Source organism: Procambarus clarkii, chromosome 6 (assembly GCF_040958095.1).
Source record: "Procambarus clarkii isolate CNS0578487 chromosome 6, FALCON_Pclarkii_2.0, whole genome shotgun sequence".
Classification (NCBI taxonomy): domain Eukaryota; kingdom Metazoa; phylum Arthropoda; class Malacostraca; order Decapoda; family Cambaridae; genus Procambarus; species Procambarus clarkii.
Window position 1 is genome coordinate 10,045,583 of NC_091155.1, and position 25,202 is coordinate 10,070,784.

Below are 25,202 nucleotides of genomic sequence, written 5' to 3' on the forward strand. Positions count from 1 at the left end.
AACCCCCTCCCTCTCCCTGGGAGGAGGAAGGGGGAACCCCAGACTCCCACATCAGCAATCCAACCTTCAATTCTTAGGCTGGATGTCAAAATACGCAAAAACACCACCGACCGGAGGGAGGGAGGGATGCCGGGGAGGGTCTGGGACTCGTCCGGCGTTTCATTACATTCAACACTGGTTTTCTGGGGGAAAGCCCTGTCAGTTTCCCGGAGCTAACTACCCAAAGACAAGGAAAAACAGGGACTTACCCGGACGGTGGTCAGTCCTCACTCCTAAACTTGAAGCCAAGACAACTGGCTGTAACTGCCGACCCAATGCAACGCATGCTCAGGGACATTGACAAGGTAGTGAGCAGCCAGGAACCTTGTTCAACCTCCAGAAACCCTCATGCCCGAATGTCAACCCAAGACATGTTGCCAAAGAAGACAGCCAAAGCAGCAAACTTATGCACGTCATGGAAACGAGGATAAACCGCAGGCTGGTTAGCCTTAATAATCCTGAGGATGACCTGGGAGACTTGAGCCCAGGAACAGGGAAGAAGGGAAACTGGTTCAACCCAAAGCGCATTCCTGGCCACTGGAGCCATGGCACACAAATAATGGCGGAGAGCCGCAACCGGACACAAGACATGATCCCCCCCCCCTTTCCGCCAGCCTGACCAAACGAGCAATATCAACCCAAGGACCCCTCTGGAAAGCAGCAGTCTCCTTCTCCAGAAAAGGAGGAGACAACTGCAACCGAACAAACCGATCACCAGGACCAAAAGAGTAGAAACCTCCTGCACTGGAGGTAAGCATGAAGCTCCTCGACCTGACCCCAAGAGGCCAATGCCAAGAGGAAAAGAGCCTTGGAAAAACAATCCTGAACCGAAGGGGCCACCACAAATTGAGGACAAGAGAGATAAGAAAGTACCCAGTCCAATGACCAGGATGGCTCAGGCAGCTCATGAGCAGGCCAGAGGTGAAACAATGCACGAGACAACTTGTGGAACGGAGCAGAATGTAACATCAATACCGAATGCAAGCTGGAGTGGCTCCGCCAGCGCTGCATGATAGAAGGCGACAGTATTTAGCATAAGATGACGGTCCTGAAACAACCACAACAGGAAGGACAAAACAAACCTATCAGAGACCGAAGTACACCTATGCAGTGATAGGAAAAACCAGAAGGACCGCCAGCAAACCTCATACTGCCGCCGAGATGAGGCATGCAGATGGGAGACCAGCAATGAATCCACCTGCGCCCCATACAAATGGTGATAGACCCGAGTCAGAAAGACCAGACGCAAAGACTCGAGGAGAAGAGCGAACCAGCCTCGTAACGGGAAGAACTGATTTCCCGAAAGAGGTGGAGCCACGGAAGACCCTCGGATTCAGACACCGAGCAAGCAGCGCCTGAAACCAAGGTTAAGCCAGCCACTAAGGGGCCAAGAGGACTACACTTCTCTGGTATGTCTCCAAGCGAACCAGGACTTGGAGCAAAAGCTGAACCAGGGGGAAGAGGTACAGGTAACCCCACCTCACCCAGTCCTTCCTGAAGGCATTGACCTTGACAGCCTCACAGTCAGGGAAGGGTGCCATGTGTACCGGGAGACGCCTCGACCACGCCGACGCAAAAGTGATCCACTTCCGGAGGCCCAAACTTCCGGCAGAGCGAACGAAACAAGTCGGTGTCGACTGTCTATTCCGTGGACAGGGTAATGAACCGCAACAGGGCGTCCACCAGGACATTGGACAGTCCTCGAACGTGAACCACCAGGTTCTGGTTCGTAGTCCCTGGTAGGCCTCAGAACTCCATTCACACTGACTGATGCCAAAGTCTAATAGATCCATATCTCTCTCTTTGGGATATGGAAAGAAAGAGGGAGGGGGGTAATGGGTGTGGGGAAAGAGAGAGGGAGAGGGGTAATGGGTGGGGGGAAAGAGAGAGGGAGGGTTAATGGGTGTGGGGAAAGAGAGAGGGAGGGGTTAATGGGTGTGGGGAAAGAGAGAGGGAGGGGTTAATGGGTGTGGGGAAAGAGAGAGGGAGGGGTTAATGGGTGTGGGGAAAGAGAAAGGGAGGGGTTAATGTGTGTGGGGAAAGAGAGAGGGAGGGGTTAATGAGTGTGGGGAAAGAGAAAGGGAGGGGTTAATGGGTGTGGGGAAAGAGAGAGGGAGGGGTTAATGGGTGTGGGGAAAGAGAGAGGGAGGGGTAATGGGTGTGGGGAAAGAGAGAGGGAGGGGTAATGGGTGTGGGGAAAGAGAGAGGGAGGGGTAATGGGTGTGGGGAAAGAGAGAGAGAGAGGGAGGGAGGTAATGGGTGTGGGGAAAGAGAGAGGGAGAGAGGGTAATGGGTGTGGGGAAAGAGGGAGGGAGGGGAGTAATGGGTGTGGGGAAAGAGAGAGGGAGGGGGGGTAATGGGTGTGGGGAAAGAGAGAGGGGGAGAGCATAATGGGTGTGGAGAAAGAGAGAGAGGTAATGGGTTCAGGGAAAGAGAGAGGGAGGGAGTAATGGGTGTGGGGAAAGAGGGAGGGAGGGAGGTAATGGAAATGGGGAAACAGGGGGAGGGAGTAATGGGTGTGGGGAAAGAGAGAGGGAGGGGGTAATGGGTGTGGAGAAAGAGAGAGGGAGGGGAGTAATGGGTGTGGAGAAAGAGAGAGGGAGGGGGTAATGGGTGTGGAGAAAGAGAGAGGGAGGGGAGTAATGGGTGTGGGGAAAGAGAGAGGGAGGGGGTAATGGGTGTGGGGAAAGAGAGAGGGAGGGGAGTAATGGGTGTGGGGAAAGAGAGAGGGAGGGGGTAATGGGTGTGGAGAAAGAGAGAGGGAGGGGGTAATGGGTGTGGAGAAAGAGAGAGGGAGGGGAGTAATGGGTGTGGGGAAAGAGAGAGGGAGGGGGTAATGGGTGTGGGGAAAGAGAGAGGGAGGGGAGTAATGGGTGTGGGGAAAGAGAGAGGGAGGGGGTAATGGGTGTGGAGAAAGAGAGAGGGAGGGGAGTAATGGGTGTGGGGAAAGAGAGAGGGAGGGGGTAATGGGTGTGGAGAAAGAGAGAGGGAGGGGGTAATGGGTGTGGAGAAAGAGAGAGGGAGGGGAGTAATGGGTGTGGGGAAAGAGAGAGGGAGGGGGTAATGGGTGTGGAGAAAGAGAGAGGGAGGGGAGTAATGGGTGTGGAGAAAGAGAGAGGGAGGGGGTAATGGGTGTGGAGAAAGAGAGAGGGAGGGGAGTAATGGGTGTGGAGAAAGAGAGAGGGAGGGGGTAATGGGTGTGGGGAAAGAGAGAGGGAGGGGGTAATGGGTGTGGAGAAAGAGAGAGGGAGGGGAGTAATGGGTGTGGAGAAAGAGAGAAGGAGGGGGTAATGGGTGTGGAGAAAGAGAGAGGGAGGGGAGTAATGGGTGTGGAGAAAGAGAGAGGGAGAGGAGTAATGGGTGTGGGGGAAAGAGAGAGGGAGGGGGTAATGGGTGTGGGGAAAGAGAGAGGGAGGGGCAGTAAGGAAGAAAGAAGTCTGGAATATGTCTTATTTATATGTCTATCATTATTAAAGGTTTTTAATAACTCTTTATTAATGTTTTCTTATTGACAGGTCGTTGCATCTGTCAGCACCACACAGCTGGAGAACAGTGTGAACGTTGTGCTAAAGGTTACTATGGCAATGCCTTGCGTGGGACACCAAATGATTGTCAGACGTGCCCTTGCCCTAATGGAGGTGCATGTATTCAGCTTCCAGACGACACTGTTGTTTGCCTTGAATGCCCTACAGGATATGCAGGTAAGCCTTAAATATTCCAATATTTTTTACAAAATTTTTTTCATTAAATACAAAATACAAAACTGCTTAGCATCGGTTTGCAATATTGTTTAGTTTGTTTATACTGTAATTAATATATTAGCACTTACTGTGGTAATAAAAGATATATAAAAAAAGGACAAACATATCTTTCAATTCTTTTCTTAGTCCTAGCAGCCAGTTATTTATCATGAAGACTTTCCAAGTCTTCCTACTTCCTCTAATTTAGATGTTCTTTAATTTGCCTCTGTATCCCCTGTATCTTTTTTGACTTGTTAACTCATTTTCTGAGGGGAGCCCCTACGGCTCCCTGAAGCTTATCCGGCTAACATATTTTATATTAGACTGGGACATTAGCTATGCAGTTTAGACCTACCAGGCACCATGAGCCAGAACCTGACCCCTTCAGAGAGGTTTCAGGAAGCAATGACCCTGGAAAACCCCCTTGTGGTTGGGGGTTTTCCTTATCTGCCATCGACCGGGGTTAGGCACCCAGAAAGGTAGGCATAACAAAACAAACCCCACATGGTAAGAAACTAACTACAAAAGCCAAACAGAGAGGTAGAACTTCCTTCACTCCCAAGGAAACAAGCAAACAAGCAAACGTAACACACCACTCGTTTGCGCAGCTCTTCCCTCCCCGAGATGGGGAAGTGGGAGGGGGCCCCCCGACCTCATCGTGCCAGCTGCATAGCACTACAGTTCGTAAGCTAATATCAACCGGGACAGACGCTTCTCTGGCCTCAGTTTCCTAAGCGGTGTTTGCCTCCATGGCGTTCACTGCCTTGTCTTGTATTGTGTGGTGGCCAGGTGTTCCTCATCAGTACCGGGGCTGCATGCACTTAAGGGCTTACTTCCCTAAGCGCTCTGTGAGTACTGCCCCTGCGTGCCAGGGTTATCTTCCTTGGGGCGTTCGGGACCCTTTCTCATAGGGGTCCTTGCTGTTCGGCATTTGCCTCGCCCTTGGGGCCAGCTGGGGCTTGGGGCCCTTGTTTGGCTTTGGGTAGGGACTGGTATCTAGCTGGTTGGGGCGTCAAGGTGTTGCGCGACCTGCTACCTACGCTGCGGCCGGTTCCTGTTGCCTCTGAGGACGATGTACTTTTGCGGGGTATTATTTTTTTCTTTTCATTTGCCTGGTGGGGGTCTGCCTAGTGTGGGTATAGTTCCATTGGTGTTGTTTGGTGACCCTCTGCTAGGCCCTTGTGATTGTACACATCTCAGGGGTTTTCATTGTTAGTATCTCCCCGTTGTTAGCTTTGGATGTTAACCGGTTAGCGACACCTTGCCCAGGCTTCCCGTAGTCGCTACCCTGCGGGGCCTGGAAAATCCTGTCGAGGCTCGGTCCATGGACTATTGGATGTGTCTTATGGGTTCCAACCCATCTTGTGCAGGTTCGTTGGTTGCTGTGCCCTTGTCTCAGGGGTGACAGGGGGTCCTCTTTTACCTCCGTCATGCTGCCTGTTGGGTCACTGACACTTTGGCCCGGAGTCTTGTGAGTTGTGTTCTCTGCTTGTACTCCATTACTCTCCTGATGTCCTTACTGTTAAGAGTACAGGCGGTATTCGCGTTGCATGCTCGGTCAGGTTGCTGCAAAGCACTAGGTTGGTTTCCCACCCGGATGCTCCGGGGCCGCCCCGTTTTGGTTAGGTGTTGTTCACCCCTTTCCCCTCCCTGTTCTTGGCTCCTGCCCATCTGCAAGTTTCGGGGTTGGGGCAGGGTTTAGTTGATGCCAAGACTTGGGCGGCTTCAGGGGCTACCCCGTTCAGGTTGGGGACAGAGGTTTTCGAGCCTGTTCCTCCTGCCAAGGCTTCTGGGTCTTACCAGCAACCCTTTCTTTGCTATCTTTTCCCTGGACTCACCTTTTTCTTTAAGGGCAGAGGGCATGGATGACGGCTCTGTCCCAGGGCCTCTGTTGCAGGTTCCCGGAGCTGTGGGGAATGCCCGCTTACAGTTGTGGGGCTGTTTGCTCCTGCCTGGGTTTTCTGCTTCTAGGAGGGGTTATTCGTCCCTCTCGTCTGCTTACTTCCCACATTTGCTGGTGTGTTTTCGGATCTCTTGCGTCAGTCGTGGCTCTTTTTGCATTTTCTGTTTGGGGCTGGGCCCTGGGATTTTGGCTCAGTGTTCCTGTCTGTTTCTGCTTGCTCCCACACCTTGTGTCCTTCTGTTTATGGTTCGTTTTGGCCGTTTTACTGGGGGTTCTGTCTGGGTGCTGTGCTTTGCCCTTTCTGTGGTGTATTCCCACTGGCAAATGTGGTGGTTTTGGCTTCCCCTGGTTCAATTCTGGGTTCCTTTGGGTTCTCTGGTTTCATTCTGGAGGTTTCTTCCTCTTGGCCCCCCTTTGAGGGTTCAGGAGGCCTTTAGTTACCTCGTGGGTGCCTTCTGCCTTCTGGGGTTCCGGGGTCTTCCTGGCTTGCATGTTGCTTTTTTTTTGGGGGGGGGGGGTCTTGGCACGTGTTGTGGTCATGCCGGTTTTTGTTGTCGAGGTTGGCCTTTTGGTGTGGTTTTTGTGCTTTATCGGTGCCTTCTTAGTCTGGCCGGCGCGGTGTTCTCTGCCCACCAGTCGGCGGCTTGTCTTTTTCTTTTCTTTCTTCATTTGTATTTTTTATTTTCATATATATTTATATACACATTTTCTTTCGGAAGGGGGTCCGATCCCATCGCTGTTGATGGGGCACTGGGGAGTGCAGCTTGCTCTGTTGACTCGCGGTTGGTCCCGCAGTTCGTGGGCATTTTTGGTTGTCTTTCGGCCTCTGGTGACGTCAGGTGGCTCCTCCCCCTTTGAGGGGTTCGGGGCTGGTGGGGTGGGCTTCTCCCCCTGCGCTTTATTATGTCATCTTGGTGTGGGTGCACTTGGACGTGGTCGATCCGCCCCATCCTTCCGGGGTTCCCATCTGTTTCAATGCCTGCTTGATACCTGCTTGTTGGGGTTCTGGTAGTTCTTCTACTTCCCAAGCCTGGCCTGAGGCCAAGCTTGACTTGTGAGAGTTTGGTCCACTAGGCTGTTGCTTGGAGCGGCCCGCAGGCCCACATACCCACCACAGCCCGGTTGGTCCTACTTTACCAGTTATTCCCATTGACTTCATTTTGTGTGCTATCACTGCATGATCACATTTATCGAATGCCTTTGTGAAATCTGTGTATACCACATCTGCATTCTGTTTTTCTTCTAATGCTTCAGTGATTTTGTCATAATGGTCAAGTAGCTGTGAGAGGCATGATCTTCCTGCTCTAAATCCATGTTGGCCTGGATTGTGGAGGTCATTGATCTCCATGAAACTAGTGACCTGACTCCTGATCACTCTCTCAAATACTTTTATTATGTGGGACGTTAGTGCAACTGGTCTATAATTCTTTGCCAATGCTTTGCTACCTCCCTTGTGTAGAGGGGCTATGTCTGCTGCTTTAAGCGCATCCCCCATGTCCAAGCTCTTCCTCCACACTATACTGAGTGCCTGTGCTACTGGCACTTTGCATTTCTTTATAAATATTGAATTCCATGAGTCTGGACCTGGGGTTGAATGCATTTGCACATTGTCAATTTCTTTCAAAATCTGCCATGCTCGTGTTCATATCAGTCATATTTACAGAGGTTTTTACAGAGGTATCACCCATAAAGAAGTTGTCCGGATCCTCCACTTTCATGCTGTGTATCGGGGTGCTAAACATGTCCTCATACTGCTTTTTTAGGATTTCACTTATTTCTTTGTCATCCTCAGTATATGAACCTTCACTAGTACGAATAGGTCCAATACTGGCAGTGGTTTTTGCTTTTGATTTAGCATATGTGAAGAAATATTTTGGGTTATTCTTTATTTCTTGAATTGCTTTCTGTTCTAATTGCCTTTCTTCAATCTAATCTTCAGTCTCTGGTCGATTTCTTCAATATCCCTTTTAAATTATTCCTTCTTTGTATGGAAAGCCGTATTTGCTTCAACATTTCCGTTAACTTTTTTCTTCTTTTGTAGTGTCGTCTGCATTCTCTTTCTACGTTGGACCTCTTTCTGGCTTTCCTCAAAGTAACATGTTTCAGACAAACTTCATAGGCTTCAGAAGTCAGTTTTTCTATTCCTTGTGTAGGATTTTTATTACTTAAAACATTTTCCCATTGAATGTTTGTAAGTTCCCAGTTTATTTTCTCCCAGTCTATCCTTTTATTATTAAAATTGAATTTATTGAATAGCCCTTCTCGTTTCTTGTTTCTCTTGGGCCTACTACCGTTATTGATGTTAGTTTGCACTTCAATGAGCTTGTGGTCCGGGTACATAGTGTCCGAAACAGTAATGTCTGATTAGCTCATCATTGTTCGTGAATATGAGGTCCAGCGTGTTCTCGTTCCTAGTCAGATCTGTAATCTGCTGACTGAGCGAGAATTTGTCACAGAATCTCAGTAGTTCTCTGACCTGTGATTATTTCCAGGTTGATTTCCTGCTATAATGCTATTGTTTACTACTCTCCATTGTAAACTGGGTAGATGATACAGTGCTATAGATTGTGTCCTTGTCTATGTCCGATATGAGGATGAGAAAGAGTACTGGAGCAAGCACAGTACCCTGGGGGACTGAGCTCTTCACGGTTGATGGACCGGATTTTATTTTGTTGACTATTACACATTGGATTCTGTTACTTGGGAAATTGTAGATCCATCTGCCTATTTTTCCAGTAATTCCTTTTGAACACATTTTATGTGCAATAACACCATGGTAACATTTGTCGAAGGCTTTTGCGAAATCTATGTAAATTACATCAGCGTTTTGTTTGTCTTCCATGGCATCTAATGCCATGTCATAGTGGTCCAGGAACTGTGACAGGCAAGAGTGCCCTGTCCTGAAACCATGTAGTCCGGGATTATGGAGATGCTGTGATTCCATGTATTTTGTGATCTTACTTCTTAGAACTCTCTCAAAGATTTTTATGATGTGCGATGTTAGTGCTATCGGTCTGTAATTTTTTGCCTCTGCCTTATTTCCTCCTTTATGGAGTGGTGCTATCTCTGCTGTTTTTAGTATGTCAGGGATAATGCCAGTATCTAGGCTTTGTCTCCAAAGAATGTGAAGGGCCTGCAATAGTGTTTCTTGGAACTCTATATTCATCAAGAACTGTAAAAAACCAGCATTGAATGTAATGAAACGCCATTTTCTAGGTGAGCCCCGGAGGCTTCCTGGAGCTTATCGGGCTAATGTATGTTATATTAGACCAGGAAATTAGCTAAGGAGTTCAGACCTACCAGGGACCAGCGCCAGAACCTGGCTCCTTCAGAGAGGTTTCAGGGAGCAATGGCCCTGGAAAACCCTCTTGTGGTTGGGGTTTTCCTTATCTGCCATCGACCGGGGTTAGGCACCCAGAAAGGTAGGCATAACAAAACAAACCCCACATGGTAAAAAAATAAAACAAAAAACTGAACAGAGAGGTAGAAACTCCCTACAATCACAAGGAAAGAAGCAAACATCACACTTTACTGCCGTGCCGATCGTCCGCACAGCCCTCCCCGCCCCGAGAGGGGGAGGGGGGAGCCCCGGACCTACCGCGCCGGCTGCCAAGCTTCAGTTCGTTCGCTAATGTCAACCGGGATAGACGCTTCTCTGGCTTCAGTTTCCTAGGCAGTGTTTGCCTTGTGTGGCGTTCACTGCCGTGTGTTGTGTTGTGTTGTGCGGTGGCCAGGAGTACCTCATCAGTGCCAGGGCTGCATGCGCTTAGTGGCTGACTTCCCTTAGAGCCCTGTAAGTACTGCCCTTGCGTAACAGGGTTATCTTCCGTGGGGCGTTCGGGGAATTGTTCCCGTTGAGGTTCTTTCTGCTCGGCATTTACCTCGCCCTTGGGGCCAGCTGGGGCTTGGGGCCCTTGTTTGGCCCTGGGTAGGGGTTGGTATTGTGCTGGTTAGGGCGTCAAGGTGTTGCACAGCCTACCACCTAAGCGGCGGCCGGTTTCTGTTGCCTCTGGTGACGGTGTACTTTTGCGGGGTTTTTCTTTTGTTTTTATTTTCATGCCTGGTGGGGGTCTGCCCAGTGTGGCTATAGTTCCACTGGTAGTGTTTGGCGGCCCTCTGCTAGGCCCCCGTGATTGTACACGTTGCAGGGGTTTTCAGTGTTATCCTCTACCCTCTTGTTATGTTTGGGTTTCTTAAATGGTTAGCAACACCTTGCCCGGGCTTCCCGTAGTTGTTACCCCTACGGGCCCTGGAAACCTCTGTCTGGGCTTGGGGAACTATTGAATGTGTCTTCCGGGTTCCAACCCGTCTTGTACGGGATCGTTGGTTGCTGTGCCCTTGTCTTCGGGTGACAGGCGCCACTTTTACCTCCGTCATGCTGCCTGTTGGGTCACTGACACCTTGACTCGGAGTCTTGTGAGAGATTCTCTGCTCGTTCTTCAGTACTCTCCTGATGTTATTACTGTTCAGAGTACAGGTGGCATCCGTGTTGCAAGCTAGGTTAGGTTGCTGCAACATGCTAGGTTGGTTTCCCACTCGGATGCCCCGAGGCCGCCCCGTTTGGTTAGGTGCTGTTCGCCCCTTTCCCTCCCCTGTTCCCGGCTCCGGACTGTCTGTGGGTTTTGGGGTCGGGGCGGGGTTTAGTTGGGGCCGAGACTCTGGCGGCTTTCAGGGGCTGCCCTGTTCGGGTTGGGGGACGGAGGTTTTTTGAGCCGGTTCCTCCTGCCAAGGCTTCTGGGTCTTACCAGCAGCCCTTTCTTGCTGCCTTTCCTATGGACTCTTGCTTTTCTTTAAGGGCGGAGGGCTTGGAGGACGGCTCTGCCCCGGGGCCTCTGTTGTTGGTTCCCGGGGCTGTGGGGGATGCCTGCTAGCAGTTCTGGGGCGGTTTTGCCCCTGCCGGGGTTTTTCTGCTGTTGGGCGGCGTTTTTTGCCCATCCAGTCTGCTTGCTTCCCACTTTTGCTGGCGTGTTTTTGTATCTTTAGCGTCAGCCACGGCCCCTGCTGGCGGCCATTTACGTCTGCCGGTTTCCCGGAGTGGCCACCAGGGCGGCGTTGCGGTTTGTTTACATGTGACTGGGCGTGCGAGCGAGCTTCTGGGGTGAGTTTTCACCTTTTTTGGGGGGGTTTTATTCTCCTGTTGTCGTTTCTTTGCTTTTCTGGTGTTTTCTGCCCGTTGCCTGTTCCTCTGGGAACGTTTTGGTGTTAATTTTACACCGGGTTTTCCATTTTGTCTGTTTTGAGTCTGGGCCTTTGGGTTTGGACTCAGTGTCCCCTGGCTGGTATGCTTGCTCCCACACCTTGTCCCTCGGTTTTCGGTCTGTTATGACCGTTTTCCCAAGGGGTTCTGTCTGGGGGCTGTGCTTTGCCTCTCTGTGGCAAATGTGGTGGTTTGGGCTCCCCCTGGTTCGATTCTGGGTTCCTTTGGGTTCTTTGGTTTCGTTCCGGAGGTTTCCTCCTCTTGGGGCCCCCTTTGTGGGTTCATGGGACTTTGCTTCCTCGTGTGACCCGGTTCTGCCTTCTGGGGTTCCGGGGTCTTCCTGGCTTGCAGGCTGATCTTTTTGGGTCTTGGCACATGTTGAGGTTGTGCTGGGATTTTGAGGTTTTGCTGTCAAGGTGGGCCTTTTGATGCAGTTTTGTGCCTTCTTTGCCTGGCCGGCGTGGTGCTCTCTGCCCACTGGTCGGCGACTGGTACTTTTCTTTTGCAATGTACTCAACTAGTTGTGTTTGCAGGGCTTGAGCTCTGGCTCTTTGGTCCCGCCTCTCAACCGTCAATCAACAGGTGTACAGTTTCCTGAGCCTATTGGGCTCTATCATATCTACACTTGAAACTGTGTATGGAGTCAGCCTCCACCACATCACTTCCTAATGCTTTCCATTTGTCAACCACTCTGACACTAAAAAAGTTGTTTCTAATATCTCTAGATATTATGTGTGAGGTATGTGTGTGTGTACGCATGTACTTATGTACGCTGTGTGTGTGTGTGTGTGCACATGTGTATACGCACGTGTGTGTACCATATCTTGTGTGTTTGTGTATATGTATGTGTATATACATAATGTGTATATGTATATTTTTTCTTTCAGAAGGGGTTCTGTTGACTCTCGCATGGTTCCGCTGTTGGTGGGTGCTTTTGGTTGTCTTCCGGCCTTTGGTGACTTCGGTAGACGGCTTCTCCCCTTTGGGGGGGTTCAGAGCTGGTGGGGTGGGCTTTTTCTTCCCCTGCGCTTCGTCGTGTCATCTTAGTGGGTGCGTTGGACGTGGTCGATCCGCCCCATCCTTCTGGGGGTTCCCGTCTACTCCTTGCAGTCATGGGCTTTTCACAACTGCAGTTCTTCTGGACTTCTTCAGTCTGCGCCCTGGTTTCTATGCCCTCCTCGGTGGACTGTTGTGTCCTGTCCGGCTTCTGTTGGGGCCGGGTGCCTGGATGGTGGCCCTGGACCTCCAGGTCACTTCTTGGCACGTTCCTCTCCAGTTTTCTGGGAATGGCTCAGTTGGTGGTGGGGCTTCAGGCTTGCTGCTTTTGTTGCCTTCCCTATTTTGTAATGGGCACTTGGTATATTTTTTTTTGCATCTTTACCGGATCTTAGTGCCCTGTCTGAGTCTGAGATTCGGTATCTGGCCTACCTCGACGACTGGCTGGTGTGGGCTCCCAGTCAGTCCGCTTGTCTGCTTGCCAGGGGTGTGGTTCTTTTCAGATCGCCGGGTTTGGTTTCCTGGTGATCTGGAGACCATTCCATCTGTTTCCATCCCGGGTTCGGACCTGGGCCTTGTTTAGGGCTATTGGGGCCACTCATTGTCTTTCCCTCCAGAAGTATTATTGCAGCTGTGGTCCTGCCTTCGGCTGTACATGAGGGGGTCCCGGGTTGCTCAGCGGTTGCTTGAGCAGTTGTGTGGGAGTTTGAACTTCGACGTGCTGGTCTGCCCGCTGAGTCGGGTTTGGCTTCAGCGTCTGTTTGGTTCCTTCGGAGACTCCCCTTCTGCCTCTTGCATTCGTTGGGTTTGTTCCTCCGGGGATCTTGTGTTGGTGCTGCGTCACCAGCTCCCTCTTTGGGGTTTTCGGGGTTCCGTTCCGTGGCACCTCCCTGAGCCTTCGCTTAATGTGTTCACAGACGGGTCATCTCTCGGCTGGGGCTTTGTGACCAGTGCTCGCCAGGTCGGCCGAGGTTGGTGGAGTCTGTCCGTCCGTCGGGCTCACAGCACGGTTTGGGAGTTCTTGACTGTCTGGTTTGCGCTTCGGAGGGTTTGGGTCACTGGGTGCTCTACCATTCAGCTCTGTTCGGACTGTTCTCTGGCGGTTCTTGCCGGAACCACAGGGGTTTGGCTAACCGTGAGGTTCATGTCCGGGGTGCGTCCTGCGTCCTGGTGGATAGCTGTCTCGGTTCATTCCTTTCTTCGCGGATTAGCCAGTCGCCGCCGACTCGTTTTGTTGGCTCTGTCGGACTTATGGACTCCTGGCTGTGGACATCTTTAAGTCGGCGTGGTCTAGGCGTCGCCCATTTTATGTGGCGCCCTTTCCCATCTGCGAGGCATTCACGGTGGATGCTTTTCGGCAGGACTGGTCGAGGTGGGGGTACCTGTTCCTCTTCTCCCGGTCCAGCTGTTGCTTCGGGTTCTGGCTCGGTTGCAGCCCATTCCCACGAGAGCAGTCCTTATGGTTCCTTGGTGGCTGGCCCAGCCTTATTTTCAGACGCTGCTTGATAGGTGTTCGAACCCGGGGCGTTTTCCCACGGCTCTGCCTCTTTCGGCAGGTCGAATCGGTCCTGTATGTGACTAGTTTGGCCTTCTCCTCGGCTCTTTGCGTCTGGTATTTTGACTTGGGTATCACCATCTCTGTGGTGTTCAGGTGGCTTTGTTGACGGTGTCCCACCTGCGAGCTTCGTCTTGGCAACAGTATGACGTTTCGTACGCTTTCTCGTGTTTTGTTTCACCTCCGGCCTGCTCATGCGTCACCTGAGCTGTCCTGGTATATGATCAGGGTGCCTTCTTATCTTCTCAGTTTGTGGTAGCTCCTTCGGTTCAGGCTTCTGCTCTTTAGTACTGGTGGTAGATTTGTACGTGTGCAGCCTTTCTCCGTCCTAGCAACGGTCGAGACGGCTGCTTTCCGGAGGGGTTCTTGGGTTATTGATGCTTGATTGGTTTGGCCAGGGGTGCGTCCTGTGTTGTCCGGTTGTGTTTTTTGCCATTACCTGCGTACCGTCTGCAGATGCGCTGTGGTTGATCCGGTTCCCCTCATTCCCTGTTTTCAGGGCTCGGGTCTCCCAAGTCGTCCGCAGAGTTTTTCATTCTTCCAGCCTGTGGTCTGTCTTTGCGCCCGTGCTGTTCAGACGTTTGCAGCTTTTGCTGCTGTGTTGGCGATGTCTAGGGCTCATTTCGGGCGCAGGGATTTGAGGGTCACACAGGTTCTTGGCCGCCCATTCTTATACGCATCTGCTCCTGTGCGTTCTTGTTGCCTTGGGTCGCAGATTGCGACCTATTGTCTCGGCTTTGCGTTGCAGAGTTTGTGGCGGCCGCCTCCCGGGTTGGCCCTTTTTCTTTTCCTTCTCTTTGGGTATGAAGCTTCAGGGAGCCGTAGGGGCTCCCCACAGAAAACTAGCGTTGAATGTAATGAAACGCCATTTTCTGGGTGAGCCCCGGAGGCTCCCTGGCAACCCTCCCTCCCACCGGTCGGCGTTTTTTTCGCGTTGGTTGAAGCTTAGCTTCCGAACTGGAGCTTGGCAGCCGGCGCGGTAGGTCCGGGGCTTCCCTCCCCCCCTCTCGGGGCAGGGAGGGCTGCGCGGACGATTGGCGCAGCAGTAAAGTGTACTGTTTGCCTGTTTGCTTGTTTCCTTGTGATTATAGGGAGTTTCTACCTCTCAGTTCGGTTTTTTGTTTTAGTTTTTTACCATGTTTTAGTTTTTTACCAACAAACCTGTCGCACAGACTGGGAGGCCTATGAAGCAAGAACGGAGGACTTTTGGACATGCAGATTTGTGAACCTCATTCTGGAGACATTCTTGTATCAACACATAAAGCAAGCCACAAGAATGAGGGAAGGAGATATACCGTCAGTACTGGATCTAGTATTCACCAGGAAAGAAGAAGAGATTTTTGACATCCAGTACCTTCCTCCCTTGGGAAAGAGTGATCACGTCCTGTTAGACATTAAATATGCTTTAAGATATCATCTAGAAGAAAATGGGGACATTGAAACAGTTGATAAACTCGATTTAAAGAGAGGCAACTATGGGGAACTTCGAAATTTTTTTAATGAGTGTAATTGGACAGAAGTGTTGCTAGGCAGGGAAGTAAATGAAATGTATGCCAAATTTGTAAAACTATACGAGGAAGGCACACAAACATTCATACCAAAACAGAGATGCAGGACCAGAAAACAGGATTGGTTCGACAGAAATTGTGAGAGGGCAAGAGACCAAAAGACACAAAAATGGAATCAGTATAGGAAGAGGCCAAACCCCCAAACATACCAGCGATACAAAGATGCGAGAAACAATTATACAGCAGTAAGGAGAGAGGCAGAAAGAAATTTTGAAAAAGGGATAGCAGATAAATGTAAAACAGAACCGGGCCTATTCTACAAATTCATAAACAACAAATTGCAGGTAAAGGATAATATCCAGAGGTTGAAAATGGGAAACAGATTCACGGAAAATGAAAAGGAAATGTGTGAAACATTAAATGAAAAGTTCCAAAGTGTGTTTGTACAAAATGAAATCTTCAGAGAACCAGACACAATAAGAATTCCAGAGAACAACATAGAGCGGATAGAGGTGTCTAGAGATGAAGTGGAAAATATGCTAAAGGAGCTCGGGAGGAACAAAGCAGCTGGCCCAGATGGCGTTTCACCATGGGTTCTGAGAGAATGTGCATCTGAGCTCAGCATTCCACTTCACCTGATCTTTCAGGCATCCCTGTGTACAGGAATCGTAGCAGACGTGTGGAAACAGGCTAACATAGTTCCAATCTACAAAAGTGGCAGCAGGGAAGACCCCCTCAATTATAGACCTGTATCATTGACAAGTGTAATAGTGAAAGTATTGGAAAAGCTAATCAAAACTAAATGGGTAGAACACCTGGAGAGAAATGATATAATATCAGACAGACAGTATGGTTTTCGATCAGGAAGATCCTGTGTATCGGATTTACTCAGTTTCTATGATCGGGCCACAGAGATATTACAGGAAAGAGATGGCTGGGTTGACTGCATCTATCTGGACCTAAAAAAGGCTTTCGACAGAGTTCCACATAAGAGGTTGTTCTGGAAACTGGAAAATATTGGAGGGGTGACAGGTAAGCTTCTATCATGGATGAAAAATTTTCTGACTGATAGAAAAATGAGGGCAGTAATCAGAGGCAATGTATCGGAATGGAGAAATGTCACAAGTGGAGTACCACAGGGTTCAGTTCTTGCACCAGTGATGTTTATTGTGTACATAAATGATCTACCAGTTGGTATACAGAATTATATGAACATGTTTGCTGATGATGCTAAGATAATAGGAAGGATAAGAAATTTAGATGATTGTCATGCCCTTCAAGAAGACCTGGACAAAATAAGTATATGGAGCACCACTTGGCAAATGGAATTTAATGTTAATAAATGTCATGTTATGGAATGTGGAATAGGAGAACATAGACCCCACACAACCTATATATTATGTGAGAAATCTTTAAAGAATTCTGATAAAGAAAGAGATCTAGGAGTGGTTCTAGATAGAAAACTATCACCTGAGGACCACATTAACCCTTGCACTGCTCACCTATTTTCGGCAAAAACGTCTTGGTGCAATTGACAAGGACATATTTTTATTATTTTTACAAATGTTCAGGTAAATTTAATGTCAAAATGTTTCCAAAGTCAACTATTTCCATTTCAAAACACAAATAGTAATGAAAACATTAAAAAACATTAAAATATAGCCAAATTAAAAAACAAAAAGCACAACTCTCTGAGCGCCTAAAGGCGCTTTGCGCAGTGCAGTGGTTAAGAATATTGTGCAAGGAGCCTATGCAATGCTTTCTAACTTCAGAATTGCATTTAAATACATGGATGGTGATATACTAAAGAAATTGTTCATGACTTTTGTTAGGCCAAAGCTAGAATATGCAGCTGTTGTGTGGTGCCCATATCTTAAGAAGCACATCAACAAACTGGAAAAGGTGCAAAGACATGCTACTAAGTGGTTCCCAGAACTGAAGGGCAAGAGCTACGAGGAGAGGTTAGAAGCATTAAATATGCCAAAACTAGAAGACAGAAGAAAAAGAGGTGATATGATCACTACGTACAAAATAGTAACAGGAATTGATAAAATCGACAGGGAAGACTTCCTGAGACCTGGAACTTCAAGAACAAGAGGCCATATATTTAAACTAGCTAATCACAGATGCCGAAGAAATATAAGAAAATTCACCTTCGCAAATAGAGTGGTAGACGGTTGGAACAAGTTAAGTGAGAAGGTGGTGGAGGCCAAGACCGTCAGTAGTTTCAAAGCGTTATATGACAAAGAGTGCTGGGAAGACGGGACACCACGAGCGTAGCTCTCATCCTGTAACTACACTTAGGTAATTACACTTAGGTAATTACATCCGTAGCAGGTCATTTGCATGTGCCTGTTCATTTATGCTACTTCCTGGTATTCTTTCTGATATTACTGTATTAGGTAGGTACTTCAATTTCAGGTGCCGTAGGTTGAAGTCCCCAAGCAGGATGATGTTCAGGGCTGGATTTGTGAGGTTTTCCAAGCAGTGTTCTATTTTCATTAGTTGGTCTTTAAACTTCTGAGGGTTTGCCTCCAGTGACTTATATAAAAGGACAATAACTACATTTAGGATCTCTATTTTGATTATCAGCACTTCCACCATATCATTTGTGGTGTTTAACAGCTCAGTACAGATGAGTGTGTCTTTGATGTAGAGGCTGACCCCACCCTGTAGCCGGTGTTTTCTGTCACATCTGAAAAGATTGTATTCTGAGATCCATATTTCACCATCATGGCAGTCCTTTGTGTGAGTTTCCGTTAGGGCTGCAAACACTGCATTTGCCTAACGAAGGAGACCATCTATAAAATGAACTTTGTTGGATTTGCATATTTTTATATCCTGGATGTTGGCAAATATAAATGATATCATGTTTGTGGATGTGTTGGATGCTTTACTTGGTATTAATATCTGAGGTTCTGGTAGGGAGGCCACTGTGTTTGCATCCTCTCTAGCATTTGACCGAAATGGTGGTAGAGTCCCCGGAGTCCCCCCTCGCTTCGTGCAAGTTCGAGGGTTGCTCGGTCCCCCTTGACTCAGGGTGATCCTCACAGTTTTTGCTTCCGTCACACTGCCTGTTGGGTCGGTGACACCTTCGACCCGGAGTCATGCAATTTCTGTTGCTTGCTAGTGACTCAGTTTATCCAGTCTCAAGATGATGTTCTACAGGTACAGGCGGCCCAGGCGTTGCATGCTCATTTTAGGTTATTGCAACAAGCTAGGTTGGTTGCTCACCTGGATGCCTCGAGGTTGCCCCGTTTTGCTTATAGGGACCCAGACTTGGGGGTGGGGGTTGCTTCGACCTTGGTTCAGTCCGCACCCCCTCGTCCTTCCCCTGCTGTGGTGCATCCTGGGCCTCTTCCCCTGCTTCCAGCCTCGAAGCGTCTGAGGGTTTTGGGGTCGGGGCAGGGTTTAGATGGTCTTGAGTTCTCGGGCAGACAGAGGCATTCGAATCCGATCTCCCTGCCGAAGTCTCTGGGTCTGACCAGTGGGCCCCCTTCTGTTCGGCTTACTTGGCTGCATTAGGGGCCGGTGCTCTGGGGAATGACTCAGTCCCGGGTCCCGAGGAGGGGGATCTTGGGGCTGGGGAGATGCTGACTTGAGGGCCTTGGGCCCTGCTGGACTCCGCCTGGGTTTTTCTACTCTCGGAGTTGGGCTTATTGTTACAAGGAGTGGGGTTCTCTTTTCATCCCTCTGCGTACAAGTTGGATTTGGTGTCTGCCCCTCCCTGGGTTCGGTTCCGTGTTCCCTCGGGTGCGTCGGTTCCGTCTTTCTGGAGGTTTTCAGCTTCCCGCATCTAACCGTCTGCGGTGCGGGCAGCCCTGGCATTTTACCTCCTGTATGACCTGAATTACGCATTGGTGAGAGATCCATTGTCTTTCAGGTTTGGCACTTTGTTCTCTTTCTGGGTCTGTTATGAGAGTTCCGGAGTCGTCCTGGCTGGTGGACTGTCTTATTTTTGCTTTGAAGGCTTGCAGTCCTTCTGTCGTTCCCGCACGCTTGAGTGGCACGAGTTCTCGACGGTGGTTCAGGTTTTCCTGGGGGCGACCTTGAGCACCTCAGTGAGTGCTTGTTTGCTCCTGCCCGTCCCCAAGATGTTGGCGTTCAGCAACTCCATGTGCAGGTTCCCTCCCTGTCGGCTGCACAGGTGGCTGAGGACTTGCGTGCTTGGGGCCTCTTGGTTTTGGCTTTGTGCTTCTTTTCCCTTCTGGAACTGTCTTTGGACTGGTTTGGGGAGGATGTGGGGGCGCTCGAGGCCATTCGGGGTCCGGTGCCTTGGGCTCGGTGGCGGGTGCGTCGTCTGCCGTGTTGAAGCTGTTTGTGCCGATCTTGCGGGATGCAGTTTCCCTGTTCTACACTTCCCAGCTCGCGTGTTGGCAGGCGGTGCTTGCCTCCTCTTTGGAATCGGCCTGGGCCCCTGGCTCTTAGGATGTCTTCGCCTTTTTGTCCTTTTCTTTTGCTCCTTCGGCCGTGGCGCAGTATATTCAGGCTGCTTCAGCCAGTTGCTGTCCTATGTCTGACTTGTTGGTTCTCCAGGGGACCTGGGGGGGGGGGAGGCTTTTCCTGGGAGGTCGTGCCAGGGCTCGGGGTGCCACTAGTGCCAGTTTCGGATTCGGCTCTGCCTTCGGACCCGCCTTCGTCTGGTCAGTGCGGTGCTCACTCTGTGTGGGGTTCTGGGTCTCGTCAGGGGCGCCATCCCTTTTGCGGGTCACCCCATTGACAGGGCGATGGGGGGGGGGAAGCTTGTGCTGTTCGCTCACGCCTTGTCCCACGATTTGTGGGCATTTCGGGTCGTTTCCTTTGGCCTGCGGTGGCGTTGGGTGGCATCTCCTCCTTTGGGGGGTTCGGGGCTGGTGGGGCAGCCTCTTTTCCTGCGCTCCATCTTGTTGTCTTGGAGTGGGTTCGCTTGGGCGTCATTGAAACGACGTCATCCCTCAGATGGGTTTCCCGTCTGTTTCCAGTGCCGAAACGAGACTGTGCAGACCTGAGGTTAATTCTGGACTTGTCCCATCTGAACCCCTGGGTTCATTGCCCCTCCTTTCGGATGGCTGTCTCAAGTTCGACTCCTGTTAGAACCAGGATCTTGGATGGTGTCCCTGGACCTCTGGGACGCTTATTGGCACGTCCCAATTCATCCGGGGTTCAGGGACTGGCTTGATTTTGTTGTGGGGCATCAAGGTTACTGATTTCGTTATCTCCCGTTCAGGTTGAATCTGGCACCTTGCGTGTTCATGCGCCTTACGCGGGTTGTCGTGGCCCATCTGCGTCTGTTAGGTGTTCGGGTATTGGTCTACCTCGACGACTGGCTGGTTTGGGCTCTCAGTTGTCTGCTAGCCAGGGATTTGGAGCTTTCCCAGCTCGCTGGGTTCAGGTTCTTGGTGAACTGGAGGAAGTCCCATCTGGTTCCCTCCCAGGTTCGGTCGTGGCTGGGTCTTGTGTGGGACTCTCGGACCGCTTCCTTGTCTCTTCCTCCAGAGTCTTTCCTCTGGCTGCGATCCCGCTTGTGCCTGTTTCTGAGGGGCTCCCGGGTCACTCGGCGGTTACTCGAGGGTTTGTGTGGGAGCCTGAACTTCTCGATGATGGTCTACCCGCCGGGTCGGGTTTGGCTTCGTCGGCTGTTCTGGTTCCTTTGGGGACATCCCTTCCGCCTTTCTCGCGATCGCTAGGTTCGACCCCCAGGGGCCTTGCCTTGGCTGCTGCATCGCCAGTTTCCTCTTCAGGTTGTTCGGGATTCAGTGCCTTGGCACCTACCCGGCCCCTCGCTGGATGTGTTCATGGACGCTTCGTGTCTCTGCTGGAGCTTTGTGACTAGTGCTCACCAGGCCAGCCAGGGGCGGTGGGGTCCAACCTTCCAACGAGCCCACAGCACAGTGCGGGAGTTCGCGGCGGTGTTATTTGTGCTTCAGAGGGTTCGGGTCGCCGGCAGATCGACGATCCGGCTCCATTCGGACTGCTCTCCAGTGGTTCATTGCCTGAACTGCAGGGGGTTTGATGCGGTCCTTGGCTCTTTGGCGCTGGTCGCTTCGGGTGACTCGTCTGCTGAGTTTTCAGGGTTTGGCTCTCCTGGCTGTTCATATGCAGGGAGTGTCCAACGTCTTGGTTGATGGCCTGTCTTGTTTCGTTCCCCTATCCACGGAATGGGTGGTCGATGCCGACTCCTACCGTTGGCTCTGCCAGACATTCGGGCACCCCGAGGTGGACCTCTTCGCATTGGCGTGGTCGCGGCACCTGCCCCAGTATGTGGCGCCCTTCCCCGATTGTGAGGCCTTCGGGGTCGATGTCTTTCGGCAGGACTGGTCGAGGTGGGGATTCCTGTACCTCTTTTCCCCGGTTCATCTGTTGCTGCAGGTCCTGACTCGCTTGGAGACCTACCAGGGGAGAGTAGTCTTCTTGGCCCCGTGGTGCCCGAACCCGGAGGTTTTTCCCACGGCTCCGACTCTTCCAATAGATTGGCCCGGTGCGTCAGGTGGCTGGTTTGATCTTCTCCTCGAGTATTCGAGTATGGTCTTTTTGACTCGGGTTTATCATCATCTCTATGGTGATCAGGTGGCTTCTTTGTTGGTGTCCCACCTGCAGGCTTCGTCTCGGTGGCAGTATGAGGTCTCCTGGCAGTCCTTCTGGTTATATCTTTGTCATTGTGCTTCGCTTTTTGTTCGGGTGGCGTTGTCCTCTCTCTCTTGGGTGTTCCAGGACCGTCACCTTGTGCCTAACACTGTCGCCTCGTATTGTGCGGCGCTGGCGGAGCTGCTTCAGCTTGCTTTTGGTATTGATGTTACTTCTGTGCCGTTTCACAAGCTGTCCCGTGCATTGTTTCACCTCTGGCCTGCTCATGCCCCGCCTGAGCCGTCCTGGTCTTTGGACAGAGTGATCTCTTTTCCTTTCTTTTCCTCAGTTTGTTGTAGCCCTTTCGGTTCAGGATTGTTTCTCCAAGGCTCTTTTTCTGTTGGCATTGGCCTCTCGGGATCGGGTTGGGGAGCTTCATGCTCTTCTCCAGCGCAGAGGTTTCTGCTCCTTTGGTCTTTGTGATGGTTTTGTTCAGTTGCAGCCGTCTCTTTCTTTTCTGGCGAAGAATGAGACTGCTGCTTTTCGGAGGGGTCCCTGGGTTGTTGATGCTTGGTTGGTTAGGCCGGGGGTGCATCATGTTTTGTGTCCAGTTGTGGCTCTCCGCTGTTATTTGCTCGCCACAGCTTGTGTGTCTGGGGACACTCTTTGGGTTGTTCCAGTTTCCCTTCTTCTCTGTTCGCGGGTGTGGGTCTCTCAGGTCGTCCGCAGAATTATTAAGGCTAGCCAGCCTGCGGAGCCGGTGACTGAGCGGACAGAACACTGGACGCATGATCGTGTGGTCCCTGGTTCAATCCCGGGTGCCGGCGAGAAACAATGGGCAGAGTTTCTTTCACCCTGATGCCCCTGTTACTTTGCAGTAAATAGGTACCTGGGAGTTAGTCAGTTGTCACGGGCTGCTTCCTGGGGGTCGAAGCTTGGTTGAGGACTGTGCCGCGGGGACACTAAAGCCCCGAAATCATCTCAAGATAACCTCAAGATAACTTCAAGATCCCCGTGCCCATGACGTTTGTAAGTTCGCTGCTCTTGCTGCCGTCTTTGGCAGCTTGTCCTGGGCTGACATTCGGGCACAGGGCTTTTGGCGGTCGAACATGGTCCTGGCTGCTCATTACCTGGTGAACCTAGGCCTCGTTGGGCCTGTGTCGCTTTAGGTCGGCGGTTGCAGCCAGTTGTCTCGACTTCGAGTTGAGGAGTGAGTGGTGACCGCCTCCGGGGAAAAGTCCCTATGTTTTTCCTCTGTGGGTAGTTAGCTCCAGGGAGCTGAAGGGGCTCCCCCCAGAAAACCAACGTTGAATGTAATGAAACACCATTTTCTGGATGGGACCCAGAGGCTCCCCGGCATCCCTCCCTCCCTCCCTCCAGTCGGCGGTTTTTCGCATGTTTTGACATCCAGCCTAAGAACTGATTGGTGGATAGCGGGCACAGGGGGGGGTCTGGGGCTCCCCCTTCCTCCTCCCGGGGAGGGAGGAGCTGCACAGACAGCGCCGCGGCGACGTGTGACATCATGCTCGTTTGCTCATTTTTTTCAGGAGAGTTCTATCCAGTAGTTCGGCTTTTGGTAGCAATATTTTCACCAGAATAGGGGTTTGTTTTGGGATGCTTACCTTTGAGTGCCTGACCCAGTCGATAGCAGACATAGAATGCTTCCAACCACACAGGTTTTTCTATAGGCCATTGCTCCCCTTGCCTCTCTGACGGGGCCAGGTTCTGGCTCATGGTCCCCGGTAGGCCCTAGAACTCCATACACATGACTGATGCCAAAGTCTGACATTAGCATATCAGCCTAGTAAGTTTCGGGGCTCCTCCGGGTATCGCCCACAAAATGGCGTTTCATTACATTCAATGCTGTTTTTTTCTTTTTTTTAGAGTTACCACTTTTGTTTCTTCTTCTTCTGTGAGAGGATCAGGTTTTGGCCTCTGGTCTCTGTTAGGGATTTCAGACATGCAAGGGCCTGGTGTGATGCGAACAGGGTGGAGTTATCCAAGATGTAGCAACAGAGAACCACCATAGGACTCACCAGGAAGAGGAATTTTGTTACATTTAATGCTGGAATTTTAAAGATTCTTATATTTATATTAGTAATTGTGAAGAATTTCAAGTTTATTGTAATAAACGGGTAATTATCATGAACAAATCCACAAGGGGTGTGACGAGGGTTCGAACCTATGTCCGAGAGGATCCCAGATGCTGCCTTAATCAACTGAGCTACGACATGGTCAAAAGAATTGCAACTGGGAAATAATCCTGATTTACCAATGGATCCTGCAGTCTCTCAGAGACACAAACCAGGGTTTTATGGAATTCTCCCCCTGGTTGATCTCCGGTTGTTTTGTGGGTGATTTCGAACCCTCGTCACGGCCCTTGTGGATTTGTTCATTTGATGCATCACGCTATTGTGATTACTGTGGTAATTATCATATACAAAGTGCCAAGCTAGTCATATCATTAACTTGGACCGCAACATTTGCAGGGCCTCGCTGTGAGTTGTGTACAGATAGTTTCTTTGGAGACCCTAAGGGTCGCCATGGTCCTCCTCGCCCCTGTGAAGCATGCGATTGTAATGGCAACATTGATCCCAATGCTGTAGCAAACTGCAATCGTACTACTGGAGAATGTTTGAAATGTATCTTCAATACTGGAGGGTTCTATTGTGATCAGTGCTTATCAGGTGAGTGATGAATATATTTATATTACTGTATATTGCCATTGTATAGTAATATACATGATATTGTTTTTATCCTGAAAATAATGTTATTTTCTTAAAATTTATTCAAAATTATTAGATCAGTTTCAATAAGTTTAAATTTTCCTAAATAAGTGATATAATTTTAATATTATCCTTTAGGAATTGCTAGTAACAAGAGCAACAGTTACAGTTGAAAGATATCAATAAAGTTTAGTTTAGAATAATTTTCATCTTCTATTATTCTTTTACATTTTTTCAGGATTTTATGGTGATGCCCTGGCATTACCTAAAGGTGATTGTCGACCATGCCGTTGTAACTCGTACGGAACCCGAGCTGAACGTTATGGGCCACCTGTATGTGACCAAGTTTCTGGACAATGTCAGTGTAAGCCCCATGTAACAGGCCTCAAGTGCAATGAGTGTGAAGCAGGGTTCTGGAATCTCACAAGTGGAGTGGTAAGCTATGCATATCTGAATTACGTAAAATAATCTTTATTTCATGTTTTAAATAATACCAAGTAATTCAAATAATTCCATTTGCAAATAATTTTTCCAATTACAAGTTCTTAAACTTTATTACTTGTTGAAGTTTTAGTATTAGTAGGACAATGTTTTCCCAGAGGTATCAATAGTTTCCCAAGCTTAATACTGGTTCCAACAGCCCAAGTTGTGAGGCCCAACACACCAGGCCTCACAAACCCAATCCTCTTCTAAATGTTAATGTCTAGAAAGGTAATTAGTGTGTTAGGTATAAATGGCTAGAAAGAGATAAATCTCGCTTCTCTGTAGCCATTCATTGGTAATGACTAATAGGTAAGCACCAGACTCTGGCTCACTCGATGAGACAGGGGGATAAGAGATAAACTAAAAAACTGGGGAAAACCCAACCATGATGTACAGACACAACAAAACATGCGGTTGTTAGAAGAAAAACAAGACAAACGACTGATGCTGCAGGTAGTTACCCTAACCCTGATGTGTCTGTCCACCACCTGATGGCAACCCAGGTCATATCA

The 25,202-nt window shown here is 49.9% G+C and overlaps 1 protein-coding gene across 4 annotated transcripts in view; it reads left to right on the top strand.

Moving 5' to 3' along the window:
* Positions 1-25,202, top strand: part of LanB2 (laminin subunit gamma-1) — a 529,033-nt gene that overhangs the window by 425,894 nt on the left and 77,937 nt on the right. For all 4 annotated transcript variants that reach the window (XM_069305575.1, XM_069305583.1, XM_069305589.1 and 1 more), the window contains 3 exons: positions 3,555-3,740; positions 23,971-24,168; positions 24,446-24,642. In XM_069305575.1, coding sequence (XP_069161676.1) covers positions 3,555-3,740; positions 23,971-24,168; positions 24,446-24,642 — 581 coding nt within the window. The remainder of the gene's footprint in view (positions 1-3,554; positions 3,741-23,970; positions 24,169-24,445; positions 24,643-25,202) is intronic.